At 35.5% G+C, this 24,895-nt stretch overlaps 2 protein-coding genes across 2 annotated transcripts; one reads left to right on the top strand and one right to left on the bottom strand.

Moving 5' to 3' along the window:
* The first annotated feature begins 182 nt into the window (after positions 1 to 182).
* Positions 183 to 4,168, top strand: LOC138323226 (putative serine/threonine-protein kinase SIK1B). Its single transcript, XM_069267652.1, has 8 exons — positions 183 to 521; positions 972 to 1,212; positions 1,451 to 1,582; positions 1,867 to 1,980; positions 2,489 to 2,626; positions 2,716 to 2,848; positions 3,039 to 3,163; positions 3,504 to 4,168. Exons 1-8 carry the CDS (start codon positions 225 to 227, stop codon positions 3,965 to 3,967), a joined length of 1,644 nt encoding a protein of 547 aa, XP_069123753.1. The 5' UTR covers positions 183 to 224; the 3' UTR covers positions 3,968 to 4,168.
* A 188-nt stretch (positions 4,169 to 4,356) lies between these two features.
* Positions 4,357 to 23,844, bottom strand: LOC138323225 (aconitate hydratase, mitochondrial-like). The gene is made up of 21 exons (XM_069267651.1): positions 23,720 to 23,844; positions 21,779 to 21,835; positions 20,769 to 20,848; positions 18,658 to 18,724; positions 17,925 to 17,996; positions 17,099 to 17,218; positions 16,670 to 16,762; positions 15,455 to 15,524; positions 14,324 to 14,412; positions 13,996 to 14,146; positions 12,215 to 12,319; positions 11,764 to 11,855; positions 11,202 to 11,307; positions 10,800 to 10,957; positions 8,938 to 9,196; positions 8,283 to 8,488; positions 7,886 to 7,983; positions 6,596 to 6,689; positions 5,962 to 6,094; positions 5,550 to 5,671; positions 4,357 to 5,182 (listed from the first exon to the last, which is right to left on the bottom strand). Exons 1-21 carry the CDS (start codon positions 23,750 to 23,752, stop codon positions 5,051 to 5,053), a joined length of 2,337 nt encoding a protein of 778 aa, XP_069123752.1. The 5' UTR covers positions 23,753 to 23,844; the 3' UTR covers positions 4,357 to 5,050.
* Between the last annotated feature and the right edge of the window lie 1,051 nt (positions 23,845 to 24,895).

The raw sequence follows: 24,895 nt of genomic DNA, 5'->3' as shown, positions 1-24,895 counted from the left end.
ATGACCCAACTTTTTAAGGAATATATTTTTGTGTTGTTGAGAGTATGGAGCACGTGTAAATTACGTAACTCCGGCTTATAAAAATATATTACTTAATAAAGTATGCACGTCTATGACGACTAGAAATCATTTCATTAAATTACGTCATAGTTTTGATAATTACGATGACGTCATAGTTTTGATAATTAGATGACGTCAAAGTGTGGGAATACCTTCGCGACAAGATGGCCGTTGCGAGGCGTCCGCAAATAATTCACCTGAAAGGAAACTTCTCCCTTCGGGAAAAGGACGGGACATGGAAACCGGACCGACACGAAGCCGTGTCCATAAGTTCATATGGCTATGTGATTGGTCAAACTATCGGCGAAGGACCAAAGTCAAAGGTTAAAAAGGCGGTCGAAAAACGGACAAACGAAATTGTTGCAATAAAAATCATCAAGAAAAATCGTTATAATGAGTCAATGAAGAAGTTTGTGAAGCGAGAGATCATGCTGAATCAGACTTTACAGCACCCAGGACTGGTAAGTACACAAATGATGGTGCAATATAGTATAAAATATATGTACTTTAGGGTTGCTGTCAGAGTAAGGTCGTAAGATGGAGAGACACTGCCTATAGGCCAGCAGGATCGTCAGAAAATTTGGACTAGGGATCAGCCATCCGGGATCGAATCCGCGATTCTGTGGTCACTGGTCCGCTGCTAAAACCAGCAGACGACCGAATTACACGTTGAGTTATACCCCACTTTAACATAAAGGCATCGAATATTTAGATGATTGTGAAATCACATTGTATTTGCATTTGCACATTTCAATAAATATGTACACTACAATTCAAGTTGTACTTTGCTTCTGCTTATTGATGTCACAATCATCGCACTGTCTGATAGTATTGGTAAGGTCGGAGATAAAAGGAATAAAGGGAGATATATTTGTTTCCTTTTTACAGTTAAAACAATGTTTGTTTTTCAGCTGGATCTCTACTCGGTCTACAGCAGTGATTCTTGCTATTACATGGTACTAGAGTACGCCCCGAATGGAGATCTCCTGGGCTTCGTCAACAGACTTGGTCACCTTTCGGAACCAGACGCCCGCCGGATATTTAAACAACTGTTGGATATTGTCAGCTATCTTCACGAGAATGACGTCTGCCACCGCGACATCAAGTGTGAAAACATCCTTCTGGATCAGCATTACAACATCAAGTTGGCTGGTAAAATAAAGCTCCTCCGAATCATGCTTGTTTTTAGTATTTTAGATATTTGTTGCACAAAATAAAGATGTCTATTATAAGGTGTATTGCATTGAAAAGACTTATTTTCAAACTAATCATAGGACAATGGGAACTTATTTAGCAGGAAAAACTCTAGTTTTAGCTACTTTTTGTGGTTTTCGGGGAATCATAATTATACAGTTGAGTTTCATATAATGGATTTACTAAATGCTTTCAGATTTCGGATTTGCGCGCATGTTTCCCGAGAACCACATGGTGAGCACCAGATGTGGCTCCTATGTCTACTCGGCACCGGAAATACTTACAGAACCGAAATATGATGCAGTCAAGGCTGATATATGGAGCATGGGTAAGTCTACAAAGAACATCGGATATTGCATTTGAAGCGTATTAACAAAGTATTCTTTATATACAGAGTATGGGTACTAACATATCAAATTGGAGTGTGGTGACAGATTTGCCTTTCATAAAGACGAGTGAGTTCGATTTCCCGATCAGACGTGAATTGGTTTCGGGGACCATCGTACGTTGATGTAACAGTAATCCTGTTATTTCGCATTTAGTAAATTAATTTTTATAGATAGAAATGTTAAAATGTCATCTTGACGCATCTCATTTGTCTCTTTACTGTAGGTATATGTCTATATGCTATGCTGTGCGGCCGTCTGCCTTACCGGGATGACGATTTGGCAGTAATGCGATTCGCCATGCAAGAAAAGCTCACTTTCCGGAAATATGTCTCAAAGGGTAAGTATCCTGTCAACAAGAGGAAGTTTGGGTGATAGCATAGACAGAAAGGACGTATAAATTATCACTACAGAGCAAAAACCTGAGGAGCATTAACGTCAGCATTTTTACATTTTCAGCTGTTCTTTCCCAGTTATAGCGTCAGAATATCTCATGATTCCCCGGTATTCTACCGTCTCATGGCGTCAGATTTCCTAATTCTTAAAGTACTTTCACCTCAGGAGATATCGCGCTGTCAGAACACTTCGCGGTTCTCTATTGGACGACATCAGTATTGGAAGACTGAAATGTTCTCCCTTTCTTGCCATTTCTTCGAAACACCTCGTCAACGTTGACATGCAACCCCGCTGAAAACATTGCCTTATATATATACATATGTTCATGTACACTACAAATTCCGAGCCTTTTGCACCTAATCATTGATAACGTAGCTTTTGTCCGCCCTCTGGCGATGTCTGTGTCAATAAGTAAACCTGCTATCCTATTTTCATGCACATTTTCCCAACAGACTGCCGAGAACTGGTCCGGTCTTTACTTTCCTATGACCCCTGGGATAGACCTGCCATCAGCGCCATAGTCAAGATGAACTGGATGTGTAAGCCGCTTACTGGAGATTCTTCCATGTCCTCAATGTCGGTGGCAGCCGGTAGGTACAACGAACCATTCTAAAATAACTAAGATCACACATGTATCGAATAAGATCTAATATACTAACTTTCAGCAATCATTTTTCAGTGACAGACACACACGGCCCCCATTCAGATTACGACCCATTCGCCGAACACGGTTTTTCATGTAATCTCCACGACGATGTCTACAAAGGAACCCGAGTTACGGACGTCTTACGTACTGTCGCTGAAAATCACAGGTAGGACTTCTCAAAAAGCGTCCCTACTTTGAATTCCAATATATGAATGTCTTTTATTGTTTCCTTTTGTTTGTCAAATTATGAAAAAAATGCAAAAAAAATCGTTTTCGGAAGGACCCGAAAATCCTAGGTCTAAAATGTAAAATGAATTAATTCCCTAACGCATTTTCTGTTATTTTTTATTTTACAGCTCGGGAACCAGTTCAGTTGATCTAACGAAAGTATCGATTCCCAAAGATAAGGCATCAACTGTTGCTATGGTAACGGGAGTAGCAGGACCAATAGGAAGGAAGCTTAGTCAGCAGCTCGGACTTGGTATACAGTATTAGTTTCAGTCTTTGTCTCAATATTTAATCATTGACTCACATTTTTCATGGAATGTCTTTTGCACCTTTTCATAAAGCATTTGACATGGTGACTATTAACGTTTTAAAGAAATGTGTATTGAATCACTGCTATAGGCCTACTTGATAATTTATTAGCGCAATCCAAAAAATATCGCAAAGAAAGCGACTAGCACAACCATATCTTATCGCAAAAAAACCCACAACATATGTCTAAAAAATGCGCTGAAGACAGTAAAGTAACCGCGGCGATATGTACGTGTACGTTAACAGTATTAGCTGGTCACATATTGTTAATCATCTATTTACAGATGATGCAGCTAAAGTTTCAAATAAAGCCACCGGGGATGCTTGGGCGTCTCTTACAGGTGGCAAAAAAGGAGAGGGCAAAGGTCAAGCGATGGTAGGCAAGACCGCCAACATGTTGGCCACGTTCAGACGCGCGGCCAAAGTGGTGACAGCAGCAAGGAGGTTCAAACGTAAACCTCTAAACACTATCCTAAACATGCCACAGGACCAAGCCATGGCCAAGATCATCCACACGCGTGAAAAATCAGATTCAAACGAAATCAAAGATCTCCATTTCAGTAAAGCTGGCAAAGTGGCGGCTTTGTCTGGGCAGGAAAGAAAGGATAAGGTGTTGGAGAGGCGACGGTCGGAAATACTACGTGAAAACGAATGTCGGGCCAAAGAACAGCGTCGTGGACTGTTTGGTCAAACACTGTCGGTTCTGGCGCCAGATTTGGATGCTTTTAATTTTGATGAAAGGATGTGATTTATATGTACACCAGTTTCTGTAGATTACACGGATGTTAAATCTATTTCATGGTGGGCGTCAAGTAGAAGGAGTAAACATATATTTATCCCTTTTAAAATGACATTCCGCATACAAAAAGACTCGTGTGTGTTGATAGTCTTTCCCTTTGTGTTTTCTATGGTATCTTTTAATTAAAAAAGATATCAAACCAAGCTAAAAGTGGATTGATGCATGCGTTATTATTTATCATCCAAAAAATATTTTAGCTCTGAAGACTTTTAGGTGGATATTGTTGTTGTCGAAAAGTACAGTAGGCCTTGTACGTTATATTAACTAAGAACTAGATTTGCAGATATAGATTGATTGAAAACTATCCCTGACATTCAAAAACAACTCGCATACGGTAAATTTGTATATATCAGTTTATTATAACTGACTTGGTGGTGACAATTTATAAATTAATTTGTTACTCAGTAAGAAACATCAAGCTATATGGCAAACCTATATATACAATCTACCTTATCATAAAACTTATCACAATGTGAATCATAGCACAAAGCTTTTAATCACTAAATCATGTATATCCACATCTATCATATGAAAAATATTTTTGTTTTAATTGTAAATTAAGCATTTGATGAGGAAAATGAGGTAATGGGGAACAACTCTCTCAAGTAATATACAGTGTACATGCATGTAAAGTTTGTTGTTGATTAATAGTTTCCTCTTAACAAAACCTAAACCCACTGGTTATATGGTACTGCAGTTGAAATTTATAAATTAACATTTAACATTGCTCTGAATATCGCAACACATTGATCACAGCAGGATTCAGATGAGACTTCCATGTACACAGAAAAACAAAATCAGAACAACCCTGACTATTTCATTAGACTTATATCAGTAACTATTATTCAATTTCCGATATTCCTTCAGAATCCATTCCATCTTTGTGAATCCGGAGAACAACAGTAAGTTTAATAGATATATATGGCAACATTATCATATTTATTATGCCATCAATGTTCAGTCTTAATTAAGTCCTGGTGATGACTTTGGTATTTAATTAGCACTAATGGGAGAGTATGCATTGACTTAGTTCTATTTTAACTCCGCCATCCTGTTAAGAGCACTGCCTGCCTTGAACCATGCGATCTGTCCTTCGTTCATTGACTGGTTCAACTTTATAGAATCCACTGATCCATCAGAATGTTTAATTTCACAGTTTACTTGCTGCAAGGAAAGGAAAATTTATTCAATTTCATATCTAGCTAGAGATATTTCATTCAGCATCATCGAATTACTAATTCAACATCAAACTTAAATATTTTTCAAAGATTTCCCATTCATAAAATATCAAATTTTCAAAGACACTGTAAACAAACTTTCATTCCTGTGCGATTTTGTAATCCAAGTAAATCTCCTCAAATTAATATCTATATCCTCTATATTCATAGGAATCATCATTCAAAAACAAGTCTGTTTTTAAATGGAAACTGTGAAATTTACTTGCCACAAAAGAAAGTTGGTTTACAGTAGTGTAAAAGCTTGTGCTCTGAATTCTCCTGTTTAAAGATGGCGTTTTTCCACATAAGCTTACCTTTCCTGGTGCTAAATCTTTGAGTCCAACAAGAGAAATTCTGTCATCAGGTTTAATCTTGTCATAATCAGCTGGATCCGCAAAGGTTAGGGGAAGCATACCCTGCTTCTTCAGATTAGTTTCTGAAAAAAATGAAACAATTTTTCAGATAAAAACAAGGTTCATAAAAGTATTTAAGTAGAAATTTAAAATACACCTCAGGTTATAGAGTACCTGTTGTTACACCAATATTTATTGGCTGAAAGTATGGTAAGTAGGTAGAAGAAACAAAACTGTGTTAGATGTGTACATGCAATCTCACAGAACATGTGTCCAGTTTTAAACTCTGAACATTTAACATTGACCAATAACTCCATTCATCCTTCTAGAGACGATAACTTAATATTGTCTATACTGGTTTTCAGAAAATTACCGTGTATACGGGCAAAGCTCCTGACAATGATAGCACGACCACCGAGATGACGTGGCTCCAGGGCAGCGTGCTCTCTACTACTTCCCTCTCCATAATTCTCATCACCAACAACTACCCAGGGCAGGTTCTGGGCCTGTATCAAAACAATGCCAATATAACTTATAGTGCATGATAAGATCATAGTAAATTTCCTTATTGCAAATTAAAAAAAACCTACACTAATTTCAGTATAGTTAGGAAATTATATACTAGTTTTCAACTGAACAATTAAAATTCACTACATGAGGCCGTCTGGACATTATGACAATCACCAAAGCAATGATATCATAAAGAGGTTGTAGTATTTTTGATGGACCATATTAACTTTTGAATTCAGGAATATTTTGTTGCAATTTTTGAAATATAGACCTACCATTAGCAAGAACTGAACGTTAGATTAATAAAGCAGGAAGGGAGATAACTCTTACACAACGAGCTCTCTAATTTTATTCCTTTGTGCTACACATTAGAATCTAAATATTTTTATTTCTAGTATTCCTTTTGCAATATCAGGTCAAGACTTGTTTATTTTTTTTTTTCATTGGTGAATCCGATTTGATTTAATTATGATCCTTATTTTTATAATCACACTGACCTTGTAATATCTAGCAGTATCAGGTACACTTCCGTACTCTCCTGTGATGCAGTTCTTCACACTGTTGATTTCACCATTTTCTACATTTGTGGCACTGAAAGAAATGCGTTGATTACATTTTTGTCAGAAACTGCAGACAAAATAATCATCGATTTACAAAACCACTGTCTGATTTAATTTCATTGAAAATCAAGATCATTCACTTGAAAAGATCATAAACGGTAAATGAGTATAATTTGCTTTGAAGAAGTTCTCATTACATTTTGTTTTCCATACCATCCCAGTTTACTTCAGTTTAGGGTATAGAACATTAATTAGCCAAAACAACAATAATAAAATAAAAAAGGCCCATTGGCCTTAACAGTCACCTGAGTTCGGACACAAAATTAAACAAAGATATAATATAAACACTAAATATTGGCTCATAAGGCCCTTGAAGTTAGCTAGTGATTTTATAAATTTGACTTTTTAATCTATGAAGAGTATTTGGTTCCATCAAATCTGTGAATTCCGAGGATTTTTGAAATTTTAGCCATTCTGACCCCTTTTGACCCCGCCATTTTGCCCCTAGAAGTAGGCCATGACCAATATGGATATGATGTTATAATACTATCTCAGGCTTCTAATTCTAAACCAAGTTTGACTCATTTCCTAAGAAAATTGAGCAAATAATTCTCATAAAGGTGTTTTTCCAACATAAACTATAATATACTTGACCCCCTCCCAAGGGGGAAACGCAAGACCCTATGGTCATATAATTCATAATTTTTGTAAAGGGCCTTAAGGCCTTTTCAACTATGAAGTGTATTTGATAGGATCCAATGGTCATCTAATACTGATAATTCTAACATTTGACTCATTTTCTATTTCGACTGACCAAATAATGCTCAAATATGTGTTTTCCATAATCTATAGTAAAATTAAACCCCTCCCAAGGGGGTAATTTGAGACCCCAGGGTCATATAATTCACAATTTTTGTAAAGGACCTTAAGACCTTTCTATCTATGAAGAATATTTGATTCTACCACATCTATGAGTGGAAAAGAAGTCAAAAATGTAAATTGTTTACCGACATACGACGGAAGGTGATTAGAATAGGTCGCCTGGGACTTTGTCTAAGGTGACCTAATAAGTAGAATGAGCTTGCTGTAAATAACAACTGGGTCAGCATAGTAGCTAAATTGATGTTCAATGATATAAATTCGACAAACAATGACAGTCATTTAATGCCTGTATCATACTCCTATTCAAACAATTTTCAAATTGTCATGACAATCTGAAATACTTACCCTATTAAAAGGTTGTTGGAGATATTGTCCAAGTGACCTCTGTATTTAAGCCACTGACCGGCAGCACTGATGTGGTCAGTTGTACACTTTCCTTTCACCTGAAATTGTTTCAAAAATGGTTCGGGAATATAATATAATCTTGGGATTTAAGCAACTGATTCCCTATATTTCCATTTTGGTTTAGCAATGCAAACTTTGTCATATGATTTTTTTAATTCTTGGTTTTTATCTTATTCTATGATGTTGTTTTTTCACAATAGTGTGTTTGGTATCCTGCATTTCAGTATCTGTAGATAGTACCATGTATTTCTTTGACTACCTGCTACTGGAATATCTAGTATTGTTCTGCCTTGTGCTGTACATTTATCGTAAGGATTATTGAAGTAAACAGTCTTACCTTGATAAGGATTGGCATATCAAGATAGTCCTGGCCGTTCCACTTGTCAAAGGGAGATAATAACTGGAGACGGTTACTGTTTGGGTCAACGTCCACTGTGAGGTTGGAGCCATCAGCGGGTGGAGGCTGGAAAGTGTCCATACCAGGGTCGAATCCCTTGGATGGCAGTTCATCACCAAAGGGGCTCTCAAACTTAAACTTTGACCCTGAAAAACAACACAAAGTTCATAATCATCTTACAGAGCTCTGAACTTTTAAAAGCCAAAACAGGTTACAATCAAACAGGATACCCAATAACATCTGCTGAAAATTTCCCTCTGAAAGTAGATTGTATTTATAGATTTCTGGTTGTTATACAAGAATATAATAGATGAGTCATCAACCACCTAGAGAACCAATATCACAAGTTAAGCAAGTGTATGTCTTTCACAGAGTGGTTCAAAAAGTTATTATGCTATTATGTGGACAAACATAGAAAAGTTTCACATAATTGCTTTCTTCTTCTTCACTTTGATTGATTTAGATAGAAATAAAATCCAAAACAAATATTCATACACAATTTAAATTTATATCACAAAACAGCATTGGGAATTCACATTCGCTGTCATTATTTATATTGATATAGACTCTAATTTTCACAAGTACATTAACTCACCATCAGCGGCTGTAAGGCTGTCTGTCTCTGGGTTAAAGCTGAGCTCTCCTGCGATGGATAATGCTGTAACTAACTCAGGAGAAGTAACAAACGCGTGTGTAGCGGGATTGGCATCGTTACGACCAGTGAAGTTCCTGTTGTATGATGTAACGATGGTGTTTTTCTCACCCTTCTTTACATCCTGTCTGTCCCACTGTCCGATACAAGGTCCACAGGCATTGGCCAACACAACACCTCCAATATCACTCAGAACAGCAGCCTACAGCAATACAGTGAGTATACAAACACTCCAAAGACCAGGAATATGTCAGTGAAAAATAGCTCCACGCTTGGCATTATTTAAAGTGAAGCAAAAATTACTCGATTTTTGAACTGTGAGTTTGGTGGTGTTCATAGAACAAATGGTTGTTCTTACTTATTATTTACAAGCAAAAGGTTAATAGGGCCATGTATCATTATAGCTATACTGTGTCATTTTGTTTGCAATAGACATTATTCATTTACTCTTTGAATGTTGAATGAAAACCCCCCCTTTTTTTTGCCTAATAACTGGACTTCATTTTTGGGTCTAAGAAGTAATATCTACTGTATGTTCTGGGAAATACAAGATCCAAACAAACGAATATATACAAATTACTTCTAATAGAAAATATGAGGCTAGGAAGTAATTCTAACCATGTAAACATAATAGTCGAATTTACTAGACAGTCTGCACATTAAGATGCAACTAAACAATAAACTCATACTAAAATAAACTATTAACGAATGATTGATACAAAATTAAGTTATTACCAATGAATGTGAGCGTTATGATAAAAGCTTTGTTTGTGTTTACATACCTGCCGTTCCGAAAATTACATTTGAGAGAATTTTCAACATTTGTGTTAACATGGCATTTTGTGACGCATTGCATATATTGAAATATATTGAAATATAAGCCACTAAGTAAGATGACATATTCTAAATGTTCATACTTGAATATTTCCCAATGCCCAATAGACAACCCGTTAAAATTGCAGGTAGGACGTTAGAATTGTTTGGTTTTTTTTTTTTTAATCCTGGCACAGGTTTATTAAAACAAATATCAAGTTTCAGATTATATGATAGTATTGTCATGTTACAATGTATATACATATCTAATACCTTACGAAAGGTCTAATGTATCGTTACCTTTACATTCAATGATGTATCAAGATTTTATTTGAACGCATATGAAGCAGAAATAACACAAACGTTTCTGAAACAATCTTGAATCGTTTTTCAGTTTTTCATTCAAGAAGTCTCAAAAAGCTTAAATGTGGATATACTTAATAATGAATAAATCACAAAACAATACAAACATGTCATGTTTAACTTAAGCAGACCGATGAAATCCACCGTGCTGTTTTCACAAAGAGATAACAAAAACAGATGAGTAGCTATGGTTAGATATTTCCGACCCAAGTGATACCCTGTTTTTGTAACGACTTTGAGAGATAGATCTGGTCTAGATGTTGCGATTTCATACCATGTTTTGTAACTCGCCATTTTATCAAGACGTGATCTTGTTTTGTCTAGTAGTAGCTTCATCCTTACCCGAGTGTTCTACTATAGAAGGAATCACATCGTCTGACATGTATTGTGATATATCATGAACATGATGTTCATCAATCTTATATCTGGTTGATCAGCCATTGTTGAATGAAAACCTTAATATCTCTAGAAACAGCAACATCACAAGTTTTTTTCAGACAGACATATAGTGACTTAGAAAGGCCAGTGATACTTTATAAAGAATCAATACTTCATGCTTTCTATCATTACAATTAATTTTACTAGTCTTAAATACACCACAAAGTTCCTTTATAATTCAAACATTTTACCTGTCCGTCACGTTCAATGGTGGCCCTGATTTGTTCTGATCCAGGAGTAATAGTGAAAGCACTCTTGGCTTTGATTCCCTTGTCCAGGGCTTGTTTAGCAATACTAGCAGCTCGGCTCATGTCCTCGTAACTACTGTTAGTACAACTGCCAATCAATCCTAACAACAGAAATGTCAAATTGATCATAAAACAAACTAATTACACCAGATTTGTACTGCACCAAAACTGCCATTTCCTTTATTTGATAAAACCTATGATTTTGATAATCAACTCCATTAATGTCTACTAGTTTGCCATGTACCGTAATATTTTGATATGTTAATAATGTATTGTAATATGGCCATGTGACGTCAGGAAATGATGATGGCAGAACAAAATGTATCCTGGTAATCCCATACATACCCACTTTGATTTCATTGGGCCAGTCGTTTTGTTTGGCGATATCTCCCAGCTTTGATATGGGATGGGCCAAGTCTGGAGTAAATGGCCCGTTAACATGTGGCTCCAGCTGTAACACATAGAGGATAAAATTGTAACAGATAGAACCAAATCATAACAAAACAACACATCTATTTAGTATCATATGGAGGCAAGCATGACAAAAAAAATCTTGTTCAATTATTTTACAGTTGATTCGGTGATCTTAAGTTTTCTTAGAACATCAAAGGTAATGCTCAAAGACAATTAAGATTAATTTTAATGCTTAAGGTTTTCCTATCAGGTTATTGATACAAAGCCAATAAGCTCTTGTGTCACATTTCTTACATTGCTAAATAAGTTCAAGTATATATATAGCCTGCATCTTTATTTCTGTATTTGATATATAATCTTTTCAAATATTATTACAACTCTTCAACTATGAAATATAATCTTTTCAAATATTATTACAACTTTTCAACTATCAAAATGGACATAGCTAGAAATAAATAGATTTTGCAGCCTGATTTAGTAGTAGTATATATACCGTATCCAGGTTAATTTCAATGACTTGGTCATAATGAGCATTAGAATCAGCAGACAGGAGTCCTTTGTAGTTGTTGGCGAGGTCAGCAATATCTATCAACAGTACAAACTGATATGTTACAATATACATCAACAATCATCAGCTGACAAATCTATGGCAGCACAAAAATAACGTTGTGGTGTTCAAATTTTACATAAAGGTCATTTACTGCACTGTAGGCATATGATATTGAAGATTTCAAATTCAAATTAAAAATGTAAAACAAGATTGTACTTATGTAATTTACTTTTAAAAATATCACCATAACAAAAATTTGAGGTGAAAATGACTTTTTCCATGCTCACATATCATCAAAATTGAATCAAAATCACATTGTCATCATATGTCAGCCTGAAAACTTATTATGGGGATATTGAAAAAGAAAGTCTAATTTAATTTCCTCTCTACTTACCTCCCCTGTTTGTAGCTCTGAGGTAATCTTGCATGCGGTGATTGTATGGGAACACTGATGTTGTAGCTCCAATTTCTGCTCCCATGTTACAAATTGTTCCCATTCCTAAACAGAAATCATCCTCACACTTCTTGGGTATTTGAATATCTTAATACTTAATTTCTAGTTAAAACGATTGAATTTAACATCTTTCCATCCCACCATGAGAATTTAAATGGTAAGTTATATCAAATAAGACAAGAGGCCCAAAGGGCCTTAACGGTCATCTGACTACCTTGACAATAGTAAAATTAATTATATATGGTGTCACTTTGTCAGGATCATGTCAGGATCATTTTCAATTTCTTTCAACAAATTTTATTTCAAACAAGAGGCCCAAGGGCCTTTAAATATAGGAACTTAATTATACATAGTGTCATGGTTGTCATCTTCGATTTGGGATCAACCAGAGATGTAACAATACTTTGTCTGGACCATGTCAGGATCATTTCATGCAAGTTTCAGCCAAATCCCTTCGGTAGAACTTGAGAATAAGTTCAAAATGTGTTTTCAAGATGGCGGCTGTGACGGCCATCTTGGATTTCGGATTGACCCGAAAAATAACAACACTTTGTCTGGACCATGTCAGGATCATTTCATGCAAGTTTCAGCGAAATTGCACCGGTAGAACTTGAGAAGAAGTTCAAAATGTGTTTTCAAGATGGAGACTGTGGCGGCCATCTTGGATTTCAGATCGACCCGAAAAATAACAACACTTTGTCGGGACCATGTCAGGATCATTTCATGCAAGTTTCAGCCAAATCGCACTGGTAGAACTTGAGAAGAAGTTCAAAATGTGTTTTCAAGATGGCGGCTGTGGCGGCCATCTTGGATTTCGGATCGACCCGAAAAATAACAAGACTTTGTCGGGACCATGTCAGGATCATTTCATGCAAGTTTCAGCGAAATCGCACTGGTAGAACTTGAGAAGAAGTTCAAAATGTGTTTTCAAGATGGCGCCTGTGGCGGCCATCTTGGATTTCGGATCGACCCGAATAATAACAACACTTTGTCGGGACCATGTCAGGATCATTTCATGCAAGTTTCAGCCAAATCGCACCGGTAGAACTTGAGAAGAAGTTTAAAATGTGTTTTCAAGATGGCGGCTGTGGCGGCCATCTTGGATTTCGGATCGACCCGAAAAATAACAACACTTTGTCGGGACCATGTCAGGATCATTTCATGCAAGTTTCAGCCAAATCGCACCGGTAGAACTTGAGAAGAAGTTCAAAATGTGTTTTCAAGATGGCGCCTGTGGCGGCCATCTTGGAATTTCGGATCGACCCGAAAAATAACAACACTTTGTCGGGACCATGTCAGGATCATTTCATGCAAGTTTCAGCCAAATCGCACCGGTAGAACTTGAGAAGAAGTTTAAAATGTGTTTTCAAGATGGCGGCTGTGGCGGCCATCTTGGATTTCGGATCGACCCGAAAAATAACAACACTTTGTCGGGACCATCTCAGGATCATTTCAGGTAAGTTTCAGCTCAATCCCACTGGTCAAACTTGAGAAGAAGTTCAAAATGTGAAAAGTTAACGCACGGCGGACGGCGCACGGCGGACGGCGCACGGCGCACGGCGGACGGCGCACGACGACGGACGAAACATGATGACTATAGGTCATCCTGACCCTTCGGGTCAGATGACCTAAAAAAGAAAGAAAATTCATGATGATAGAAGCAATTTATGTATCAGTATTTTAATTGTCATATGGTTAGACAGATGTATGTTTCTACCTACCTGTACATGAAATGGAGTCAACACCAGGTCCGAAGTACTCTACTATAGCTCCAGTACCACCCTTGACCGTCAGGATTCCGGCCACTTTAAGGATAACATCCTTAGGGGATGTCCAGCCATTCAGTTTTCCAGTCAATTTCACACCAATCACCTGTAAAAAAATATCACACGATAATTAAGCTGACCATCATAGCGGTTTGTTATTATAAATCTTGAAATGATATTGAATTTTCACGCACCAAGGTCTTGCACCAAAGAAATTTCATGTCAAATCATAAGAATAATGAAATCAACTCACAACAAAATGATAAAGAGTTTAAAAATGTACCTTTGGACATTTGAGTTCCCATGGTAAGCCAGCCATCACATCTACAGCATCAGCTCCTCCTACACCGATACAGGCTCCACCGAGTCCACCTATAGACAGCAGTAATGAGTGGTAAGTACAGCATTCAGAAGGCAATTTGGTTTGATTTCTATTGTTGTTTGTGAATGTCCTAAAAACAGTTATGATCACCAGTGGTGTTATGATTATTCAATTTCTTTGAGTATTGTTAGTTTGAGGTGTTTGACCAATTAAACGAGTACAAAATCTGTAATCGAGTTTTGTCAGAATTATCGGACATCATGATAAACGAAAGTGTATAATCAGCCGACCAGTAAAACATGCAAGAATGTCGTAGAAAACTTATTGTAATCAATCGCTTCTGTGTGTTTCCGCTCATATCATTTCAAATATCAAGCGTCTAAATGAATTGAAGAGCGCATACACATACGTAGTAATGTAAACGTTGAGAGGAGAATGATTTTAGTTGGGAAAACATGAGCATGGCAATATATGTAGAAGAAAGTTTTTACTATTTTCCTGGAAAACATATGCAGTCTTCATTGGGACCAAAGAAAAATATAATTGATTTCAATTGATCATCGATTGGTTACATAAAACTGATGATCAATCATAAAATTGCAACCAATACCCAGTACAATATGTACCACAATATACAAGTCTGTGTTTTGTGTGTTTAGAGAGATTCAATATTTATGAAAACTTTAAAGTATACTACTTACACTCAAGCTGGTCACAATATACTGATAAAGGACAAACCTTTTTTTAATACTGAGTAACAAGAGTTACAATTCATCTTAGATTCAAGATTCACTAAAAGGAGTCACAAACAGGGGAGATGTTTCACATCATTCTTTGAAATTTCTTCAATATCAACTTAAATTTGTTTTGTTAATGTGCATTACATCAAGTCAAAGATGATCATGAGTTTATCTATTTTGTTATGGGTAGGATGATTATATAACAAATCTTAGAAACAGTCTCAAGTTAATCAACTTCAAGCAGCTAATTGAATGACTACTTTTGAAGAAAAAACAATAGATATATTTTAAGTCAGATGCAGTGAAGATTGCAGTTTTTTTATTTCCTACAATAAGAAGCATAGTGCCCTACCTCCATTGGGTGTGTGACTGTCTGTTCCTATCAGTAGCAGGCCAGGGAAGGCATAGTTCTCCAGTACAATCTGTGAGAGGACAAAAAAATTATGTCCATGACACACTTAGTTAAACCATTGTGAACTTGTACATGTATCAAAGTAAGAAACGTCTACCACCTTAAATTCAAGACACCTAAGGATATCCAGAATAATATGGTAGTAAGGATGCCTCTTGATACATATTACCTAACATAATTAATATGTATCCTTTTCTGGTCCTTGAACTCACAGTATATGGCACCAACTGCATAGCCAAACATACATACAGCTTACATCACTATGCCACAGCCACATCCTCAAGTATGAATGTTTCCATGGCAAAGTGACTGTAAGACTGATATTCTGACATATATTATGTAATGTATATATATTAAAATGATAAAGTTGAAAAATAATGCAAGATGCTTGACAAAAATCAAACCATTATATGCGAGACTAAGATCATCAATCAACCCATTTTAATGAAGTGATATGCATGATAATAAAAATCTTAGGGTGGGCATTTAGACCTTTTATAATGCAAAGTTGTCATTTTTTATCATTTAAGTATTTTAAACCATTCAAACAACATTATATTGTATTTGGCTAACTATAAGTCTGTATGCAGTGTCATACATGGACATGGCAACTTGAGCCAGCCCACACCATTAAACTGCAGATTTGTTTCTGTAGGTCTGACTAGTGGTGAACATCTTTAATTTCGAAGGGCAGGGAGCTGTAAGATATACAGCCCGTCCACTAGTCAGTACCAGACTGACATATACTGTAAACCAACTTTCTGTCGCTACTACTATTTTGTGATTTCCATTTCAAAACAAATTTGTGAAAATTAACATTCGCAGATTTTAAATTTTAATTGAAATTCTCACTATGAATAATGTAGACATCAATTCACAAAGCTAAATTTTGTGAATTTTCTTGGATGGCGAAATTCGCGAAAGCAAATGACACAAAATAAATTTGGTTTACAGTATCATGTACCATCATCATAGCCATCAATACATCTCACACCTTATTTACTTCATGTGAAGAAGACAATTTTCAGAGCAACATCAAATTAGTTTTTGACTTTTGAAAACAGTGACAACATTAACAACATTTAACAAAGACATAAATGTGGAAATAATTCTTCAATATACTTTTGATACCTAACATCTCGTGCCAAAACTTACCTGGTGGATAATACCACTGCCAGGTTCCCAAAATCCAACTCCATACTTAGCTCCGGCCGAGGACAGAAAGTTATACACCTCTTTGTTGATATCCTGTAGTAGAGAAGCATCAATTGACTTACACGAGACAATCAAACACAGTAAAATGTGGTTAAATCAAGTCACAGCAAAATGTTAAACTAAGCATAACATTTGTGTGCTAGGTCGTAGTTAGATAAGTCCTTGTTCATGAATTCAATATACATGTACAAAGTACTAAAATTTAGGTTCATTTAAATGTTAATAAAATCATTAATTCACCAGACTTTTAATGAACATGTCAAAATGTCACATGATATCAAAATAGCACTTTTGGTTACAATAGTAAACTTTGCTCAGACAATCGTAACAGGACCTGCTAATTCTGACTAGTGATGTGTGATGTGTTACCTTAGCACGAGACAAGTCTTTGTCACCTCCCTGTTGAGCCTCAATTAAATGGTCACAATGGATGGTTGAGGGCACCGCTACTTTTGGTAGTCCACTGGATATAAACTGAAGCATAGCCATCTGTGGAGAAATGGATACATAGTCAAACTGGATATAAACTGGATATAAACTGAAGCATAGCCATCTATGGAGAAATGGATACATAGTCAAACTGGATATAAACTGGATATAAACTGAAGCATAGCCATCTATGGAGAAATGGATACATAGTCAAACTGGATATAAACTGGATATAAACTGAAGCATAGCCATCTGTGGAGAAATGGATACATAGTCAAGCTGGATATAAACTGGATATAAACTGAAGCATAGCCATCTGTGGAGAAATGGATACATAGTCAAGCTTGGACCACTTATTGGTTATATTACCAGCACCTGCTTCTCAATCACAGCAACAAAACAATTCCTCAACAAAACAAACCTGTCCGACCTTTTTCCTAATTGCCTTGCACATTAGAATTTTCTTTTAAATAGATAAGGACATTTATAAATTTGCCATTTATTCTTATGAAAATTGGCAATCAAAATCTGATGAGATCAGTTTTGACCACAGTGATGTTATGGGATGGATATAAACAATCTGTCCACTTTATAACTAGGACCGACCCTCCATCAAAGGATGATAGATCAGATAAAAACACTCTGCTGAAGCATTCTGGACAAAATCTGATACATCTTCTTTCGGCAGAATAACTAGAAATCTGAGTAATTTATCAGTGGAAAACTTAAATGCTGATTCATGACAGGAGATTGAACTCAGCCATACCTGTGCTGTGGCATCCTGCATAGCCACTCGGTCTGGACGAAGTTTCAAGTAGCTTTCACCTCTCTCTATCACCTACAAAATAAAGGACAAGGACGTAATTCCAACCGTGTGGACAAAACAAAATTGTCAAATTTTCGAGGCGATCTGCCCCTTTATCAAGACAAACAAAACGAACACGATTACATAATAGGATAGGAACAGTAATGCGTGACAAAGTGGACAAATATTAAACTATACAGCACAATGGAGCGCAATTTACCCTTCGGCAAATGGCAGCCGAAGGCTGGATCTACAAAAATGTATCCATGCTGTTCGGCAGAAAGCTAAAATACGAGCGATGACTGGAAAGTGTACCACGTGTGACGTCAAATGGATGGCGAAATTTATATATAGTGTGCATTGGTATAGGATGCAAATTTAGTCGCCTTTCTTCTCGGTGTGTTGGCAAAGAAGAAAAGTCCCAAATTTAGTCACCTTTTGCTGGGCAGCATATGTAAAGGATCAAAAACTGTATAAGATCCTTTGCATCACCTAAAAATTGGTAAAATTGCATAAAATTGCATCACCTACATAAGAGGTGTATTTGTTCAAAATATTTATAATGTTGTTCATATTTATCTAAAAAGTATTCATTAGATCATCTGTAGATGCAATGGTTACAAAGAAGTTTAAAAATATCAAGGGCAAATACTAAATTACATTATTTCCCTCAAATTTTAATTTCTAGACATACCTCATTTTTGGGGTCATCCAAATGACTGTAGAGGATTTTTTCAGAGAGTGTGAGGGGACGACCAAGTCTAAAAAAAAAAAGAAATAAGATGGTCACAAATTCATGTTGAAATATATACATTTTTTTTTTAAATTATATTTTTCACGTTTTTCTTGCTTTAATTCATAAAACATTTTCTTCATCTCAGGCAAATGAAATTATTGTAAATATCTATAGTTCAAGTTAAATCGTAAGTACAGCTATAAATTTGTCTATCTTAATCATACACAGTATAACAAGAATTACACATAATCATAAGTATCGCCCGTACCACACTGTTTATTTATTACATAACTATAAAGGAGTATTTAAAAACACCTGAAAGTAAAACAAAATGAAGGAAAAGCAAAATGCAGCATAATTATGTCATACAGCATCTGAAAAGATTTGATAGAATAATGTCCTACAGTATCTAATATCACAGGCTGAAATGAATTTTGAAACAGTACATTCCATTAGCATACTTGCCAACTTCTCATGGGGTAGAAAGTGCATGAACGACATTTTCCAACCAAATCATGCGTCGTGCGCGGTACAAATTTAGCATAAATCAAGGGGAGATAATATCAATTATTAAAGAAAACATTTTTGTTTCTTTTTTCTATCTAATTCAGTGTATGCAAATATATATGTTGTTCTGTACTATCTTTTTATTTGAAAATATTAGTCTGCCAAATATAAGCTAGAAATTAAGCAGTCAAAACAATTTAACTAAAAAATTGTATCATTTTATTAAAGAATCAGTTGTAATTATGGTCCATGGTCCAATTTATTTTATAAATTGATTTTTTTTTATTAGATATTAAATACATATACATGGGATTAGTTAATCCAGCTGCATAGTACAATATTAATGGTACAAATATTTCAGTTCTTTTTTGAAATTTATATGTAATTAAATCCTGCATGAACTTTAGATCAAATTCCAGAGTAATCTCATACAATGTATCTATTATTATTAACCAATTACTAATGCAAGTTTAGTGCTTAATCCTGACTTTATGAACACAAAATCAAATTAATTCACAACAGAAAATGATGAAACAACTCAAGAGTAAAAACTGGAAAATATCTGTGATCTCTGATATCAATTTAGAATTGATGATGCTTCTTTTGAATCATGCATAGCCCTATAGCTAGCATCACGCGGACGATTGACAGCTTGTCGTGATTGCATTGGGACTCACAATCGTTAGTCTAGGAAAAAATGTTACACAGACCATACATAAATTTTTTAAATTAAACAGATACTGTTCACTTTTATCTCATCTACAAACAATCCACTGACCCCATTAGATGACCAGCAAATCTGTATCAGATCAGTCTGTTTTAATTGGCATTATTTATGTTTTCTCTGTCCAAAATTCCCCCGTGTAAATCACTGTCGATTATGCAGTTAACTTCAAAGAACTTGAATGGGAAGCCATAAAGCGTTAACATAACCATGACTGACCTTTCCCTCGACAGCCGACTGCTTTGCTTTATCGATAACAGAGCCTCATTGGGTTAAAATTAATGTGTTTTTATTAGCTGGGGTATTGTCATACCTACAGTAAATTAAGTGTCAGGTATCGTTAGGTTCCAGTGAACAGGTCATTAGCGGACAACTAACTGAACATGTGCTTAGCGGACAAGTATTAGGGGTTCCATACTGGGTTTTGATAGGTCGACTTTCAAAATCGGGAGATTACTGTCTTTTTGAAGAATACGATCGGGAAACGGGATAGGGAGTCTGAAATAAGAAATTTCCCGACAGAATCGGGAAAATTGGCAAGTATGCATAAGTCTGATTAAATTTTTCTAAATTGAATTTAAATATGTGTCAGGGTGTGTTTATACAGAATATTTCATTCATGTGTTGGTTTGCATGAATCCTACACCCTGAAATGAATCCTGTAACAATTAGGTGTATTGAGGTGATAATGATGTCATTAGCTGTGTTTAAAGTTTGAGAAACAGCGCTAAACGCAAAACTTTAAAGTGAAATGTTGACGAATAAGCCGCCGCTGGAAAAGTTATGTCATAGTATTGTCTTTGTGAATTATGTTTGCAGGCAATACAAAAACACTTACCTTGTTTTTACTGTATTCATATTGAAATCCATTTTGTCATAATCAATGAATTTGTCTTGCTCGAACTTGCTCATCGCAACCTGTAACAATACAATTTAGACAAAAACCTTATAATTATCTAAGATTTCATGTCATTAAAGCAGCAGATATGTTTTTTTTTATAAATATCACAAATGACTAGACCTGTAAAGGGTATATGTGCCGTAATGTCCAATGTAATTTGGACCATTCTGCCAAAAATCATTATATACATGTACATCTACATTGCAGTGAAATGAGTACATACGGTCAAACCATGAAGCCAAGTTATAAGTCATTATATTAAAATCTCATATTTTATAGTGTTAAAGATGCTCCACCGCTGACAAATGGTATTTTTCCTCTATTAAAAACAGGAGCAGAAAAATTAGTATTTTTTCTTTGGTTACAAAAGTTACTTACTCAACACCATTACCACCATTGAAAAATATGAACTTCTAATTTTACTTCAAGATAAAAATATCAAAAATAATTTATAGCATTCTGAAAAGATTCCATAGCACTATATCTATATCCTATATGAAATAAATTGTGCTGATAGTGCATACATCATAAGTAAAATCAATGATTCATCTTATATTACTTTTTGTGTTAATTAGACATATATACACACAATTTAATACCAATCATTGTTCAAATGATGAGTATCATTTATAATGTGTCAGTGGTGGAGTGTCTTTAATCAGTAATTTTAATGTAACTTCTGCAGATATGTTTTCATCTAAACATACATATTATTATTAAGAATAAAAACAGGAAACATTCCAGTGCAAACATTCTGTGTTGCAACTTATTATAAGGCATCAAACATTTTTGTATTTTGAAATATTTTCACTGCTTAAAAAAGTGAGGATAACTGAAGAAAAAAATTAGAATTCTCAAATTTTCGCCCAGTTATGACACACATAACTTTAACAGACTTAAATATTGAAAGTTGAAGTGTGAGGAAATTTTAACTTTATTTGTTTTACCTGTGAAGCTGCTGGTGATGTGTGAATAAATCTTGCTTGTCCAAAAAGGCCAAAGGCCTGAAATCAAACACAAGATTTTAAAATCATGACAACACATACCATATTAAATCCTGAAACAGGTAAGCACTATTAGACAAATGTATAAAATTAAAATTGTTAATTATATATATTGCCTTTAAGACTTAATCAACAGCAGATTTTGGCAACATAATATTGTGGGAACTTATATCAATTTTGTAAAGTTTTAATGTGACCAGTATTAAATGTGAATATTTTTGGTTAAATTCTGTTATCATAGCAATATTGAGTATCATTTGTTTTATATGTCCTATAAACAGCCAGGGTCATTCAAGGACTTACTCCCTCCCAAGTATGTGGTGTGTTGCAAATGCGTGTGAACATGAGTGGTGCATGTTTTGGGAGATTTTGGTATATTTGTGTTGTGTCTTCTTGTAATAGAGGAACTGCTGCACTTTTTATAATGATATCCCTTGGAAGCATGCCTTCATCACAGGGGCGAGCGCTCTACTGAAGGCCAAAAGTGAGGCAGTGTCAAGGGAGGTGTTAGGAAGAAGAGATGTACCCTTTACAATCATGCAATAAGTGCAACAGTTATAATTTTGACACCCTACCCGCAGGGCCATATTATAGAGTAATATGTAATTAAGTTGTAGACTGTAGCTAACTGACTACTCCCATAACATGAGAGTCGACTAGTCAGCCGTTTTTTTATCGGACGTTATTTTGCTGACTGTAGACTCTCATTTCCGAAGGCCTATTTCTTTGATGCAGCTTCCGACGTCAGATGAAGGCGGAAGGAAAAGTGCAATAATATCAATATTTCTTGCTCTAACAGTGATAACATTGATGTGTACTTACAGTTTAGGTATTAATTATCCCATTTATCTAGGAAACCCATAATTTGTGGCCTCATAAAATAGTATTTTAGCGGATTAGATATGACGAATCCCTTCTGTAACATTTTGACCTAGTTTCAAATATGGCGGCTGGTTACTACAAAAAACGGAACGTGAATTCAAGCGGGCAGAATGCAAGTAAAAGTTAAGGCAGATCAAGCGTTTTGGGGACTTTGCAATTCGTTTTTTCTATTTACCGGGCGGATCGCTTTCATCATGAAGTTTTGTCTGGGTCATGAAAGTTTACGTTAGGAGATGTAAATATTTGTTTTAAATGGATTTTACGGCTGATTTTGTCAAAAAAATTGTTGATTTATGAAAAAGAGGTAGGTTTTTGACATTGATGACGATTTAAATATGATTTAAACGTTTTATATTGTCACAATCCAAACTTTGAAAATGTTACCCTCAGCATCGGGTAAATGGCCTATCGGAAGTTAGAGGTTAGACACGACGTAATGTTCCAAAAGTGTCTCGTCGTGCTATACCTCTAACATTGTTGGAGTACTAACTGACCAGCGTTTAGAAAAAGTCAATGTTCAAACAGTTCACAATTCTATACATTTATTTTAACCTAAAATGCATATTGAATTGGCAAGTTTACTATTTTCAAATAAAATATATGAAATCATGTCTTCAAACAACAACATCAGTGGTCTTAAAAGTATCTTTTTGAGAGCAGGACTTTTTTCACTACTTTGGGAATGAGGTTTTGAACTTGGGAAAATGAGACTAGCCGAAAGATTTGGGGAAAATATCAAAACATGAAATGAAGGATAATAAATAGGAATAAAATTTCACGTGTTTGGATAATATTCAATTCACTTTATAATGCCAGGAAATTTAAAGCTTGAATCATACATATTTAAACCTGGTTTACGTCTAATGAAATTTGAGGTCAGAATTTCAAATCTATTACATAGTATTTTCAAGCAATTGTACCTATGCAGAATAATTACAGAACAGAAAGATTCGTTTCAAAAGAATTTGTTGTCCAAAATATCAATTGTCCACATATATCTACCCTTTTGGAGCTCTGTCTCAAAACGTATGCCATTGTCGGAGCTTCACCGGTCGTCCTGTGGAAAGTGAAGGACACACAGAAGAGTTCGTATAAAGGGCAGTAATTAAGATGGGTCTCGTATGCCGTTCCCGTACCTGACCCGCTGTCTGCGCTGTCGTGAAACAATAATAAACAAATGATTGCAATAATAAATTATATGACAAAAAGTATTCGAAGTCACCGACTTCTTACACAGACCAGAAACATGTATTATGTAGGACTATATGTTCAGCCAACAATGATTCCAGGATGGATTATGAACTGGTAAGTACTGAGTACATGGGACTTTTTTCACAAGAGTTACTCCGCTTTGTTTGACATCCAGTAACGATTATACTTCTACAGTACATGTAACAAATATAAAACCAAAATAAATTTCATTGTAAAATAATATTAAATGGTTATTTACATCCGGACAACAAACAAAACATGTTTAAGAAATTTGGTTAAAAGTTGTTTACACTAAACCAATTTCTCTGATCTGAAATGTTTTCATTTTAATGTCGAAAACTGACAATATATTCGTCATCGAGTTTCCAGGGTTCACAGCGATTTCATTGCATTCATTGCAAGAATCATGGAGTATTATTCCGGATCCCCCGCGCGCCCCGCACCCACAGGAGATACTTTATATAATATAAATATATACTTTTTCATATATCATTGGGCCTACATATTATATTTTTAGATCATTGTACACATCTATAGACGGTGGCGTCGCTAAAAGGAAATTAATGAATACGCAACTTAGCGTGCCAGCGCCGAAGTCTCGAGAGTTTAGATGTTTGATGGTCCGGGATCCCCCCCCCCCCGGAAAATATTACGACGCATTTTGATGAATTTGCAAGCGCCAAGGCGCGAGAGTTTGTTTTTTGGAGGGTCCGGGGTCCCCTCCGGAGAAAAATATTACGAATAAGAAAGGCTGAGATGAGTTTTACAATGTACATGTATTTTGATGAATTTGCGAGCACCGAAGGCGCGAGGTTTTGGTGTTTGGGGGTCCAGGAAAATTTTACGATTTGGAATGGTTGAGATGATTTTTACCATGTAATTCAATTATTTAAAAACTTTCTTAACATGGTAATTTTTCAATTTAAAGTTACATGCATTTAGAAATGATAACTGTGAATGTCGTCA

Source organism: Argopecten irradians, chromosome 5, assembly GCF_041381155.1.
Source record: "Argopecten irradians isolate NY chromosome 5, Ai_NY, whole genome shotgun sequence".
Classification (NCBI taxonomy): Eukaryota; Metazoa; Mollusca; class Bivalvia; order Pectinida; family Pectinidae; genus Argopecten; species Argopecten irradians.
Note: the sequence above shows the minus strand (reverse complement) of the source record. Positions and strands in the feature narration are given on the sequence as shown.